The sequence below is a fragment of the Xenopus laevis genome, chromosome 6L, assembly GCF_017654675.1.
Source record: "Xenopus laevis strain J_2021 chromosome 6L, Xenopus_laevis_v10.1, whole genome shotgun sequence".
NCBI lineage: Eukaryota > Metazoa > Chordata > Amphibia > Anura > Pipidae > Xenopus > Xenopus laevis.
The window spans coordinates 25,707,652-25,723,090 of NC_054381.1; the positions used below are offsets into that span (position 1 = coordinate 25,707,652).

The 15,439-nt window shown below is 38.8% G+C and overlaps 1 protein-coding gene across 4 annotated transcripts in view; it reads left to right on the plus strand.

Moving 5' to 3' along the window:
- The first annotated feature begins 1,537 nt into the window (after nt 1–1,537).
- The window catches only part of c10orf67.L (chromosome 10 open reading frame 67 L homeolog), an 81,560-nt gene continuing 67,658 nt past the window's right edge, over nt 1,538–15,439 (plus strand). Inside the window, exons 1-5 of one of the 4 annotated variants that reach the window (XM_018267266.2) lie at nt 1,538–2,286; nt 3,805–3,925; nt 4,212–4,355; nt 7,544–7,618; nt 11,293–11,445. In XM_018267266.2, the coding sequence (XP_018122755.1) occupies nt 2,093–2,286; nt 3,805–3,925; nt 4,212–4,355; nt 7,544–7,618; nt 11,293–11,445 (687 nt within the window). In that variant the 5' untranslated portion in view covers nt 1,538–2,092. The remainder of the gene's footprint in view (nt 2,287–3,804; nt 3,926–4,211; nt 4,356–7,543; nt 7,619–11,292; nt 11,446–15,439) is intronic. The other 3 variants (XM_018267264.2, XM_018267265.2, XM_018267269.2) reach the window with 3 other exon arrangements.

Consider the following 15,439-nt stretch of genomic DNA (forward strand, 5'->3'; position numbering starts at 1 on the left):
AGGAAGCTCGGTATTTTTCTCCAGAAAAGGTGGCAACCCCATCCCTGACCCACAGTTACCACACCCCAATAATGCCAAAACACAGCTCATGAACTACGAAAACTCCACCCACTTATCTGCAAGCCCCACCCTATTCACACAATGCAAATCATACCTTTCCAAACAAACTCCTTTGAACGGAGCACCAGCGAGGCTTGGATCTTTTAAAACCAGTCTTTTATTTAAGCCATTTAAAACAAAGCTTTTACAGGCATATCCCCATAGCACACGATTAATGCATTTCGTAGCTACCAGACACTTTTTCAAAAGCTTAAACTCATTGTGGTACCCCATGAACCCCCATGATAGCATCCCTTCTCCTAGGGACCAACTATAGGGGATTATGTAATAAAACGGGGCAACGATTTGCTGCAGGTTTAATCAGCAACATCAACCAATAAGAAGCAGTGGTATAACTATAGAGGAAGCAGACCCCGTGGTACGGGCTCCCCTGTTCCCTGTGCCCCCCAGTGACCACGGGGTCTGCTTCTTCCATAGTTATGCCACTGCCACCACAGGGCAGGAGAGGTATAATGTGCACTGGGCCCCTCAAAATGTTTTTACAGTAGGGGGGGCCTGGCGTGGTCTTGTTTCGCCGCGTCTCAGAAGGTATAATTTACTGGCCACCTGTTTATAAGAAAGCATCTTATTAGCTGCTATGGATTGAGGGTAGGACTGGGCCAGAAGGACACAGGGAAAAAATCTGGTGGGCCCTGGCCCTTATGGGCCCTGCTGACCCATTGCACTTTGGATGCATCCCACCCCCTCTCGCTTGATTGCAAGTTAATGTAAAAGTGATGAGATAATGAGTGATAATGAGTGATAATGCAGTGATGAGAGACATAGAAGGGCAGTACGGCTGGAGGGGGCATTCCATGTCACCAGGTGGGCCCCGCAACTAGGGTTGCCACCTGGCCAGTAAAAATGATGGTTGATTCCAATGTTATTAAAGGAAAACTATACCCCCAAAATGAATACTTAAGCAACAGATAGTTTATATCAAATTGAATGACATATTAAAGAATCTTACCAAACTGGAATATATATTTACATAAATATTGCACTTTTACATCTCTTGCCTTGAACCACCATTTCATGACTCTATCTGTGCTGCCTCAGAGATCACCTGACCAGAAATACTACAACACTAACTGTAACAGGAAGAAGTGAGGAAGCAAAAGGCAGAACTCTGTCTGTTAATTGGCTCATGTGACCTTACATGTGGTTTGTATGTGTGCACAGTGAATCTTACGATCTCAGGGGAAGGCCCTTATTTTTTAAAATGGCAATTTTCTATTTATGATTACCCAATGGCACATACTACTAGAAAAGTATATTATTATGATAATGGTTCATTTACATGAAGCAGGGTTTTACACATGAGCTGTTTTACTCAGTGTCTTTTTAATAGAGACCTACATTGTTTGGGGGGTATAGTTTTCCTTTAATAGGGAAAATATATAAATGTATAGGAAGGTCGGTATTTTTTTCCAGAAAAGGTGGCGATATAAATACATATTAATAATAATAATAATAATAACGCTACCCACAACCCTGGTCCAATGCTGTAAACGTTTAGTTTTAGCCTTTTATTATATATATGGGTTTTACAACTGGTTTGGGGTTCCTTTAATGGGAATTTGGCTTCCCATAGCCTTCCTACTGTGTTGTAACCCCCTGATAGGGTGTAGCCTAGGGGCATGGCAAATACAACCCCTAGTGAAGGTGAGATTTTCACTCTTATACCATAGTAATTCCTTCTCTACGTCTAATTGAAAAGATTCACGTTTAGAGCACTACATTCTATGGTGCCTTTAATCTCAGGTGTAACGCTTTAATAGGCTGTAAATAGAATGCACCAGAGCAGGACAAGGCCATAAATAACATTTTCTTTAGCTATAATGTTCTACATTGCCTGACCGTCCCTAGGTGGCGCTTTGCCTTGAATTACACCGAGGTGAACCATGTTATCGATTAACGCGCAGCGCCACCTGGTGATTATCACGGAAGTCCCTGTACTTTTTGCCGGCACGAAACATGGTACTGAATAACAATGGTTATTCGAGAAACGGAAGTTACAGCTCTCCACCTTTCCGCCTGCTTGTTGTCATGGCGACGGACGCTGGAGACCCAGCGGCAGAGAATTGCCAGAAGAAGCATGATGGAGTCCAGTGGGAGTTCGGCGGGAGTGAAGTGCGCGCTCCCAGAGGATACGGAGGAATGTTTTACCATAGAGATGCTACTGAGGTACAGATCAAACTTGGAGTCATACAGGCACTGTCTGTCTGTCTATCTCTCTCTCTATTTATCTCTGTCTGTCTATATGTATCCTTGTATCATCGATCTGTCTGTCTGTCTGTCTCTCTCTATCTCTCTGTCATCTATCTGTCTGCTATCTATCTGTCTGTCTGTCTGTCTGTCTGTCTGTCTGTCTGTCTATCTATCTATCTATCTATCTGTCTGTCTGTCTGTCTGTCTGTCTGTCTGTCTGTCTGTCTGTCATCTATCTATCTATCTATCTGTCTGTCTGTCTGTCTGTCTGTCTATCTGTCTGTCATCTGTCTGTTTGTCTGTCATCTATATGTATATCTATCTATCTATCTATCTATCTATCTATCTATCTATCTATCTATCTATCTATCTATCTATCTATCTATGTATCTGTCTGTCTTTCTCTCTGTCATCTCTCTCACTCTCTCTATAATCTGTCCGTCCGTCCGTCCATCATCTATCTATCTATCTATCTATCTATCTATCTATCTATCTATCTATCTATCTATCTATCTATCTATCTAGCTATCTATCTGTCTGTCTGTCTGTCATCTATCTATCTGTCTGTCTGTCTATCTGTCTGTCATCTGTCTGTTTGTCTGTCTATCTATCTATCTATCTATCTATCTATCTATGTATCTGTCTGTCTTTCTCTCTGTCATCTCTCTTACTCTCTCTATAATCTGTCCGTCCGTCCGTCCATCATCTATCTATCTATCTATCTATCTATCTATCTATCTATCTATCTATCTATCATCTATCAATCTATCTATGCAGAGTAGGACTAAGGGTTGTCGGGTGATATTCACTGACACCAGGCATGTGCAGTTGAAGCCATGTCCAAATCAGATTGTGCTGTGCATGTTCCTGCCAGCAGAAACTGTTCCATGATGCTCAGCGAAGCCAACAACACGATGCATTATAGGATCTGGCATTCCATAATGCAGAGCGTTGCCTGCTTCATAGAGAATTCTGGGACAGCATCTCCTGGCAGGAGTTTACGCAGCCTATTATTTCCATAGTGTGGGTAGGTAGCCAGTGGCTTGGCACACCTAAAAGGGAACTGCAGTTCAGTTTATATTTCCCTTTGTGATGACAAATATTAATTCCCGTGCTACAAAAAACATTGCTAACCACGAGCCTCCATGCTGCCCAATCTCCTCCATGCTGCTGCAACATAAAAGTGTTTCTCAGTGGCAGTCACTTGCTGTTCCATGTTGTAGACCCTGCCCAGTGCAGAGAGGGTAGTTTTGAATATAGTAGTACCTGCATTTGCTATAAACCCATCAACCTTATACTATGTTTTTATGTTAGTCTTATGCCTTTAAGTGAATACTGTATAAACCCAATAGTGGAAATTGGTTCAGTTTTTCTTTTTCTCCTCTATCTGGCTGTTATTGAAATGCATGCTGTTATAGTAAATAGCCAGACTTCTCTGATAGGCTGAGATGTAGAAAAAAAAAAAAAACAAATGACAATGTCACATATCTCTAGGCCTTCAATTTCAGACCAGTTGCGAGTGGGCTTCTTTGGAACAGATCATGCAACTCAAACAGATGTAAGCGAAGTTCTGGAACTTAAAGAAGTGACCGGTGTGATGCAATCCCTTGTCAAGGTGAGATTTTCACTATAATGATCATGATAATTCCCCCACTCCATCTAAGTGTAGGGAGTAAGGAGCTCCTCTCTGTGCTGCCTTAGCTCTTAGGCATAAAAGATAAGGCAGACTTCATTCTAAAGAGTGAAATGAGCAAGTTGGATAACCAAGGGATAACCAAGCCCAAATAATTCCCTCTTCCTCTCACCATCTGAACCCAGATGATGTATTATAAAATGCTATTGAAAGTAGGGGAGGATTATTAGTAATAATAATAATAATAATAAATGTTTTTCCATGTGAGTCTGTGGATGATCTGAAGAAAGATATTGTTTTCCAAAAAAATCTCCTGCAAGCGGAATATAAACAGAAGATTGAGGAGCATGCCATGAAAATGTATGAACAAATGAACTATACAGTACAGGATCTGGAGGAGGTGTACAAAAAGGTAGGTGGTTTTCTGCCTGCATTTTTCTTCCTGCCTAAATTGACACCAACATGAGCTAATTGTTTAAAGGGGTTGTGAAAAGAGGAATAATAAAAAGTAGCAATAACAAAACATGTGTAACCTTACATAGCATTTGGTTTTAGATGGGGTCAATGACCCCTATTTGAAAACTGCAAAAGCGTCAGAAGAAAAAGGCAAATAATTCAAAAACTATAAAAAATAAATGATCATGACCAAATGAAAAGTTGCTTAGATTTGGCCATTCTATAGCATACTAAAGGTTAGCATGAAGGTGAATCATGCCTTTAAGCAAAATATACTTTATACAGCTGCTTCTTTTTTAGCATCATAGTGCAGGATGTGGCCATAGAGTAGTTTTTATGGGATCAGTCACCTACTTTCCCAGTATTGTAAGGGAAATCGTTGATAACTGCTGAGCTACATAGAAAACAGCATTAATTATGCCTGTTCTAAACCAGGGCTGTCCAACTGGGAACAGAATGGGCTTCTTCAATGGATTTTTATCCAATGACAATGTCATTTTAATACAGGTGTGGGGCCGGTTATCCAGAATTGTTGATACCTGGGGTTTTCCATAATTTGGATCTTCATGCCTTGAGTATGCTAGAAAGTCATTTAAACATTTAATAAACCCAAGGGGGGCGATTTGCTTTCAATAAAGATTAATTATATCTTCAAACCAATAGTGTAAAACTGTTATACATAACCTTCTTAGGATTACAATTAGGTATCTATATCCCTTGGTCCCGTCCACAACAAAATAGTTTCAAACCAAAGAAAATGGGAAAGATACTATTAGAAAATATACACCAAAGTAGCAAAAATGATTAAGAACTAAACTAGCTCAAGACCAATCACCACTTCAAAGCAATATGACGGCATAGGGCAGTAGGACGGTGGTGTGACTAGCTCCCACTTTGTCCCCACGTAGACAGGCAGGTGTAGCACGTATGAAACGAATGGAAGGGAGAGAGTGGGCGCGGGTGTATATTAAGCCATTGGTGCTGGAACTCTTTCTTTACTGAGCACGTCTCGTACATAACACCATGTAGCCACCTGTTGTCGTTTTTAATAGTTACTGTTTTTAAAGGACATTGTCCTGCACTGCTAGCTACATTGTTGATCAGTGAGTTTGTCTAATGGTGTGCGCATTTTATTGCAAACATTAATAAAAGTTACATTTTAGTTACTTTTTGAATGTCACTTTCCAAACTAGTTTGCTTTGAAGTGGTGATTGGTCATTAAGCTAGTTTAGGGGTCAGTATACTAAAGCGCGGTAAAAATATGCGCACAAAATATAGATAAATGTATCGCCGAATATGTTTTCGCCAGTTTACAAACCTGCAGTAAATATAAATTTACTAATTTTTCTTGTGCAAGAATATGTGTTTGCCAGTTATCTCATTTGCTGAAAATAATGGTACATACACATTAATGCCCGGTTTACTAAACAGTGAAAGACAAAATTTACTCCAGAATGTTCGCAAAATTTTACTGCCATGTAAACAGTGGCGGTAAATTATTTTTTCGCCAGAAAATCCTCAAGGGGACAAGAAATATCCCATAACACCTTGTTTTACCCATCATTATTCCTGTTGCCATTCCTGACAGCAGAAGAGAGAAGTGACAGGATAATCAAAGATGTTTTTGATTATTCTTTTGTCTGCTGCTACAGCAGCTTTTTCATCTGAAAGACAAATTATGGCTAGGAGGGACCAAAGACTTCATCAACCTAGATTAAATCACATTTATATGATGCACACAGATTGATTGGTAAAACTTGTTTATGAATTGTTTTATATGATTCTATTGGCAGGGGGTAAGTCTTGTGACTGGATGTATTGAAATGTGGATTTATATGATGTACATGTTTGAAATCTGTTTACTGTGTTGTTGATAATATCTATAAAGTTTAGCAGTTTTTAAGATACATATCTGGCTATAAATCAAGCCATAATAAACGCCATAAAACAAGACTATTTTATAGCATAAATATTCACAAACTTGTCACCAGAAAATTCACAATTCGCAGAAATTACCGCTAACGTAGGTAAGCTGGTTCATTAACGTAGTTACCGCCAGTGATCGCAATTACTTCTGAGTGCATTCCAGTTTAGTAAACTTAGTTGCTGTTAGTAATTTGGCGGAAACATATTCGCAGCGATAATATGCGGAAACATATTGTCAAATCTACCGCGCTTTAGTAAACGGATCCCTTAGTTCTTAATCATTTTGCTACTTCGGTGTATATTTTCTGACAATAATCTCTACGAGTCATACAAACTTGCGGATTGGTTACATATATTAATAATTAAGCTTGGGCTCGAATCTAAGGGAAGATACTATTAGGCGCAGAGATTGTGCTGCAATATGTGCCTTTATTCAACGCAACATGTTACAAGCTGTACAAAAGAGCTTGTATTGCTTGAAACATGTAGTTAATAATGGAACATCTTGCAGCAGAATCTCTGCGCCTAATAGTATCTTTTTCCCATTTTCTCTGATTTTAATTATATCTCTGTTGGGATCAAGTACAAGGTACTATTTTATTAATACAGAGAGAAAGGAAATCATTTTTAAAAATGTGAATTATTTGGATAAAATGGAGTCTATGGAAGACAGCCTTCCCGTAATTTACAGCTTTCTAGATTTCTAGACGGGTTTCCGAATAACAGATCTCATTCGCATCTTCTTCAGGTCTCCTAGTTGACACCTAGGGGTTATTTACTAAAATTCTAATTTATCTCATCTTTTCATTAAATAAAGCTTGACCAAACTCCCATTCACCATTGTATCTTGTTTATCAATAAAATAACTCAAAAAAGTTGGGTCAGGAAAAGACTCCATAAAATTGAGCAAAAACTCGAATCGTACAAATTTTTCTTATTTGCCCGAATAGTTCGTTTTTTTTCGGCCATGGCCCGAAACGCCAATTATTTTGGATTACCAGATGAAATGGGAAGAAGATGATGCTGGGGAACTCTGCTGCACTGCTCTGCATTTTAAGCTTAGGTGTTTAAACAAGGGCAACTTTCTGCCTAATAGTGTGGGGAGGGAGAGGTGGGGGAGGGCATAAGCGGGACTGGTGTTCCTAGAGGGGTTTAGTTCACCTTTATGTGTCTAACATATTTTGTTTCATTGTATCAATTTTGTGCATATGTTTGCAGAAAGTATCCACACTGAGGAAGAGCTACCAGCAGCAGCTGATCGATAGCCTTGCAGTAATAAAGGCAAATTATGAGGTGAGTTTATTGAAAGGGTTTAAATAAAGCTTTTAAGGGATTTCCTCCCATACAGAGATGTGACAAATTACCTTGTAATGGGTTAGGCAATGAAGGCATGAGTCATATGAGTATGATTCATGTTTGCATGCTTTTACATCAGATTTTAACTAGGGATTAAGACGGTTTGAAAACAAATATATATTTTTTTATAAACTCATATTGAAACCATTTATCAGTCAGTGTCCCATTAAACTCCCTATATCTTATGAGGCCCCCCAGCAGTTGCAGGGCCTGCTTCTATAGTTACACCCCCAGCTGACATTATAAATGCATGCCAGTCAATAGTAAGCTACAGTTAGAAGAATAGCCATACTTCAATTAGCTGTGATTAAAAGTGTTGCATTGTGGTTGAAGTAGGAAAAGCTGGGGTGAATCTGTGGTTTTAGTTACAGTGAAATACTATCTGTGTTGTGCTTTGTGTGTATGACATTACTCTGTGTAGACCACACTCATTCAAAATGCATGTTCCCTGATCATGTCCCACGGCTGCTATTTGATTGATAGGCATCGACTGTTCATATGTGCTGTAATGTATAATGGTACAGCTTGTTGTGAGCACCAAATAGCCCCTTTCAGTAAATGTGCTTGTGTTCATATAAGTTGGTGATGCTCTTTATCATAATTGAGTGAATGTGCATTTAATTAGTGACTCAATTGCTAGTGCAGCTATGTGGTCCTAGGTTGATACCAGCATAGGCACTATCTGGTTTCCTCCAACATTCCTTAGATTGTAAGCACTGATGAACAATCTCTGTAAAGCAATGTCTAAATGTGCCAGTGCAATATATATAAAGGATAATAAATAGATACTGATTGCAACACTACCTTATTGAAATAAACACAGAGTCCTAACTCTGGCAGCTAGTCATTTGACTCATTTGTAAAGCGCTGTTATGGAGCCGCATCATTGTACAGTGCATAAAAGTACAATATATATATATATATAAAATAATACACGATGACAGATCACATAATAAATATACATGGAGTTCATATCAGAACAAAGAGCTTAAGTGCTTTGTAGTAAGAGACATAACCTAACAATAGTGTGAATTCGCTAGCGTTGGGCATTTTTGTTACTTCGCAGATTCACTAACGGACACTGGCGTAACTTTGCTAGTGTTACTTCGCACCCTTACGCCTGGCGAAGTTGCGCAATGGACGTAACTACGCAAATTCACTAACGCGCGCATTGTTCTGAACGCTACCTTTTACGCCAGACTTCCTTCGCCACCTCAGACCAGATGAAGCGCAATAGAGTAGAAAGGGATTGCTTCAAAAAAAGTTAAAATTTTTAAAACGCTGGTGTTTTTTCTTTATTATGGGTGATAGGCTGAAAAAGATCGAAATTTTTTTTGGGGCTCCCCTCCTTCCCCCCTACATTTCCTAACTCATGGCAACTTAACTATACAGTGGGCACATGTGTAGGGTAAAATAAAAATTTTATTTGATGTTTTGAAGGTTTCCCAGGCTTGTGTAGTGCTGCTACGAATACTTCCAATGAAATTTGAATTTGGTGCCGTATGCAAATTAACCATCGCTAGCGTAACTTTGCTTTGCTTAGCGAATCAACGCTAGCGCAACTTCGCAACCTTACACTACCCCTGAGCGCAACTTCGGATTTTAGTGAATTTGCGTAGCGCTGGCGAAACTATGCCTGGCGAAGTGCGGCGAAGCGTGGCGAAGCGTACGCTAGCACAACTACGAATCTTAGTGAATGTCCCACATAGTGGGAAGGAGGTCCCTGCCCCGTAGAGTTTACAGTCTTAAGTGGATGGGAGGGTAACATACAGGTACAAATTGGAGATGAAAAAGTGCCCAAGGTAAGGAAAAGTCAGTAGGCACAGGACTAGGCTAATGTTCTAGTGACCCAAAAGGTAGGCTCTTAGTTTTTTCTTGAAGAGATTGAGAGAGGGTTCCTTATGGAGGAATTTGTGGATGGAATTCCAGAGGTAAGAAGAAAGGGTTGAGACAAGAGGTGGCAGACTGGCAGTGGATGTGAATGAAGAGAAGGTGGCTTGGAGAGGAGTGGAGAAGAAATGTAGTGAGGAGCAGAGAAGTGAAGGGCTTTGAATGTTGGTAGAAGGGTTGTATATGCTATCCTTTGTTTAAAGGAACAGTGACACCAAAAAATAAAAGTGATTTAAAGTAATGCAAATATAATAAACTGTTGTGCTGCACTGGTAATGCTGGTTGGTTTGATTCAGAAACTCAACTATAGTTTATATAAGCTGTTGTGTAGCCATGGAAGCAGCCATTCAAAGCTGAAAAAGGAGAAAAAACACAGGATACACAGCAGATAGCAGATAAGCTCAATAGTATACAATGGCATTCTTCTGAATTTAGCTGCTACCTACTGTGTACCTTGTGCTTGAATGGCTGCCCCATGGCTAAAGCAAATTTTTATATAAACTATAGTAGAGTTTCTGAAGCAAACACAGCATGTAGGGCAACAATATATGATAGTCATTCCTTTAAAACACTTAATTTTTTTGGGGTAACTGTTCCTTTAACAGGCAGCCACGCTAAGGATTTTAGTTGGGGTTGAGCAGGTTCCCTTTTAGGAGAGAGCAGAAGGATCCTGGTAGCAGAGTTTAAGATTGATTGGAGCGGAGAGAGATGGGAGTCAGGAAGACCAGTTAGGAAGAGATTGGATTATCTCCTTTTTTCCATCTTGAACAAAAGCATTGTTAACAAAAGCTGCAAAAACTAGACTATCAGAAGGGCCAATCCTGTTTGTATTTAATGCTGAACTTCATGATATTATCATCCTCCTTCATTTTGGTACAGATAATTGGCCTAGGGATATCTATGTTGTTAACTTTATGAGCCATTGTGCCTCATCTGATCAGTCTATCATTGAAGGGAAGATAGAGTGCTCACTTGACTCATTTCATTTGTTAGGAAAGGATTTGTTGATCATTTTTTTCATTTTAGACATCACAAACAGAGGGCAAAACCTATATTAGAAAACCTAATTTATTGAGCTCCTCGAGTTCAGAAAAACAACAGATTCCGTGTATGCAGAATTATGATTTGGTAATGTGTGAAAAAATGCCCTTTATATATGACTCCAATCTACTATTATTATTACTATGATTCTACTATTCTGGGAAGCCTTTCCAATAGAAGTTGGAACATTGTTGGTGGAATTGGCTTCCATTTACAGTAGAACCCCTATGTTACATCCCCTGATTTTAAGTTTCCCCTCATTTTACATTGTTGTTTTGAGGTCCCACCTATATACTATGCATAATACATGTCCCTGATTTTACATTTTCCTGGATTTTACACCATTTTTTTCTGGTCCCCTGAAAATCGTAAAATGGGGGTTCTACCGTATATATAAAAAATTTTGGTACTGATGTTATGGGTTAAAGGCTGTCTTGTACAGCAATTCTAATTCATCCCACTGATGCAATTTACATTTTGCACACTGTTTCAGAGATCATAAATTACCCCCTATAATGTCCACTCACTGGTTAACCCCATACCAACTCTACGGTATTTTGAGACATGTATCAGTGTATGTTACAATGTTATTTGTGCCTTTGCACATTGATTTTTTTGCCAGATGGTGGTGCTACAGCCCAGTGCACAGATTTTTAAGAAATGTCTCTTTCTGTTGGCAGGGTTCTCATTCAGGGAGCAAAGTCTTTGATTCAGGAGATGCCTCTTCTGCTAAAGTCCAGGCATTAAAAAAGAAACTATTTGAGAAAGATATTTTCATTCAGTCCTTGGAAGGACGAATTGCAGAGCTGGAACAAAGTGATCACCCTAAACAGGTATTTAGAATGCAGTGCTTTCTCTTTTGCTTTATTGCTGCTTTAACTGTCCATGTATATGTATATACAGGGCCGCCATCAGGGGGGCACAGGGGGGACAGTTGTACCGGGCCAAGCAGGTATTTGTGTATAAGGGGGGGCCCGGTCATGCTTTACTTACTTTATAAGCCAGGCCCCCCTCCTGTCAGCGTACTGAAATCTTCAGAAAAGAGCACAGGAGCTCCGGTGCGTGTATGATCAGTCTCCTTTTCAGTTCTCTGTATCCTCATTAGTTGATTAAGTTTAAGTCCCGGTAAAGCTGTACAGGGATTGTATAGGTGAAGTAGGACCTTTCCCTCCAGCCTATCCAATCCCAATGCAGCTTTACCGCGACATAAATTTAATCAACCATTGAGGATACAGAGAACTGAAAAGCAGAAAAATCATGCACGTATGGGATTTTAAGTCTTCTCTTCGGATGCTGGAGTCCCAGCTTATTAAGTAAGTGAAGCATGGCCGGGGCCCCCCTTAGCTCTGGCAAGCAATTTTTTTTGTAATTCGGAGCTTTCTGTATAACAGGTTTCTTGATAACAGATCCCATACCTGTATTTCAGTAAAGGATAACAATAATTTACTTTTTGTGTTAAGGGTGGCCAAAAGGGGGCGGTAGAGTACAAGTAAAGGGACCAGTGTTTTCTACAAGAAATAACCTTTTCTATTTTTTTAAAGGACCAGTAACATCAAAAAATTAAATTGTTTTAAAATAATACAACTATAATGCAGTGTTGCCCTGCACTAGTAAAACTGCTGTGTTTGCTTTAGAAACATTACTATTGTTTATATAAATAAGCTACTGTGTAGCCATGGGGGCAGCTATTCAAAGGGGAAAAGGCTCAACACAGCAGATAAGCTCTGTAGAACATAATGTTATCTATTATACATTATTTATCCTGTGCCATATAGCCTTTTTTTCAATTATAGCCATTGCTACTTAACAGCTTGTTTATATGGACTATAGTAGTGTTTCTGAAGCAAACACACTAGTTTTACCAGTGCAGGGCTATACAAAATGATATTTTTATTACTTTAAAACCTTTATTTTTTTGAATTACTGTTCCTTTAATTGCAGTTATCGTGCTGTGTACTGATTGTTGTATACTTCTCTGTTAGTGACTCTGGAGTAAATGGACTAGCCAGAACGACCTGGGATCTCACTGGTTTAGCTTTTGGGGTTTTGTATTTATAAATAAAGAGTAACAGATCTGCTGCTTTATCTGCTCCGTTTTGAAACACTTTATGCATGGTGATCTTTCCATTGCTTCTTATGAGTTAGCATTTTTTTTTATTCTGATAACTGCTTTTTGTTAACTGCAAGTACACATTATAACCACCCAAATGTTCCACACCAAAATCTAGGTTTTCATTATATCCAAGGATGCAGACTTTAATACATAAAATAAATGTTTTTTTCACTTGCTTTTAAAAATATTTTTTATGGACGTAAAGAATGCTAAAATATTAAATCATATGTAGACATATTAGTGTCAGACTTGAAGGAAAATATCTGTAAGAAACAAAATATATTCACTTATGTATACATATATTATTTTCACTAGAAAGGAGACATTTGACAGTTAAGAGCATTAAATGAAAAAATCCAAACATTCCAAACAAACAGATATACCAGAAATGTCTAATCTATTTGTGTTCTACTATTGAAGCCTACTGTATAGATGAATCAATAAATATTGGTTGATATTAGACTAAGGGGCATATTTAAAGAGAAATTGCATAGTCGCCATAAAAAAATAAAAAAAAACACACAATAGTGACTGTCGCATATATAATCAGGATTTTCAATGATTTTACATAAGAGTTCAGGGAAATAAGCTTATTGGGGAGGGTTTATTTATAAAAGGGTTATAATTGTGTATTTATGTATTTTAGGGAAGCAAATGACAATGAGAAAAACAGATGATATCCCTGATAATTAAATGAGCAGATTTAAGCACAAGCAGTGGTGTATTATAGAAATAGAAAAGTTATGGCATATCCTACCTGTGCTGTTGGAATAGCTGATGCAAATGCATTTAAAGGGGATGCAAGAACAAATGTAAAGTTGTGCCTAATATGAGAAAAAACTGAATTATAAGCAACTTTCCGATATACATTAATTTTTTTAAGTTATTTGTAGATTTAATTGCTATTTAAAGTTGTATCTGTCTGCCTCTTTCTATTCTCTGCCCTGGTGGGTCTGACGGAAACCCTAGCAGATGCCAGCTGTAGTGGAGGAACTGACTGCCTCTTTAAGAGACAGAACCAGTAAAAGTGGAGGAACTGACTAAGGGTCAGATCCAGTCGCAGACACTGCTTTCATTCGTAATTACATGTAAACATACTATGTTATCCAGAATTGTTGGGACCTGGGGTCTTCCAGATAAAGGATCTTTCCATAATTTGGATCTCCATACTTTGTCTTCTAAAAAATTATGTAAACATTAAATAAACCCAATAGGATCGATTTGCCTCTGATAAGGATTAATTATATCTTAGTTAGGATCAAGTACAAGCTACTGTTTTAATATTACAGGGAAATCATTTGTAAGATTTTCATTATTTGATTATAATGGAGTCTATGGGAGATGGCCTTTCCGTAATCCGTAGCTTTCTGGATAACGGGTTTCCTGATATCAGATCCTATACCTGTAGCACCAAAATCACTGAAATTATTTAAGGAATTTAGACTGTAAAGTTGCTTAAAATTGCTCTCTTTAGCTACATTTTATTTTTGGGTTTACATGCTCTTCATGAAATAATATTTCATACCGGTAGTTATTTTTTAGCTTCTGCAACGGTACATGGTTATTGATCCTGGGAGGAACATGATGTAGGGATTAGGATGTTGGGATGTTGCTCTGCTGAGTTACAAGAGAAATGACATATTTTCACTGCTCACTAACTTTATTATCTGAGCAACAATCGCAAGACTTTCCTTTTCTCACCAATCAACAGCAGGTGGTGCTGTTGGTTAAAACTCATATTAGCGGAGTAAACACTGCCACGGTAATATCTTAAAATCTATACAGTATCTAGTAGAATTAAGTCAAAGGCAACTGGACATTAAGAGGGGTATTTACTAAAATGTGAATTTATCTCATTATTTTAATTAAAAAAACCACGGCCAAACTCCCATACCCAATTTGACCTTAGTTATAATTTAAAAAACTCAAATTAAGCGTACGATTTATTCAGATGATTTATTTAGGGTATTTGACGGAAATTATCCGATTTTCATGGTAAACCCAGTTCAGACCACGATAACTTCCAATTAGGACAGGGACCTCTGCCATTGACTTATACACAACCTCTACAGGTCTGAGATGGTGGATTTGCGGGTTCTGGCTTTTTGCAGCATTGGGCTTTAATAATTCTCGAAAAAAAAAAAAAAACAACAACCAAAACATGGCTGTGGCCATGTGTCTTCCAAAGTGTCTCCAATGGTAGTGAACCTTTACATGGAAGAAGTGGAAAAGAAAGCAATAAATACCTTCAAGGGAATAGCACCAAGTCATTGGTTCACATTTGAGTACAATAAATGGGTCAAAATTAAAGCGCATGAGGTTTAATTTAGATTAACATCTGCTTCAGTGAAAATCATGGTACAACTGTGACTGGATCCGACTTTCACACATCTGTGAGTTTCACCCAACACCTTACTGAAGTTCAACGGAACCATTGTGATTGGATATGTCTGACTTTACTACCCTCATATGCTGGGGAATTCCCTACAGGGTCAAACTGGGGGGCCGGGGCCCACCGGGACTGCTGTCCAAGTACCCCCCCTGCCCCCCGACTGTGATGCGCCGCTCGGCTTGAAGGTGGTGCATGGCACGCATGCAAGAACTAGGCCATGTGCAAACGGAACTCTAGGTGCGCAAACGACGTTGCGTGGAGCCAAATTTTTTTTGTACAATCCCGAATTTTGGGAGAAGGAGTCTGACCCGGTGGGGGCCCA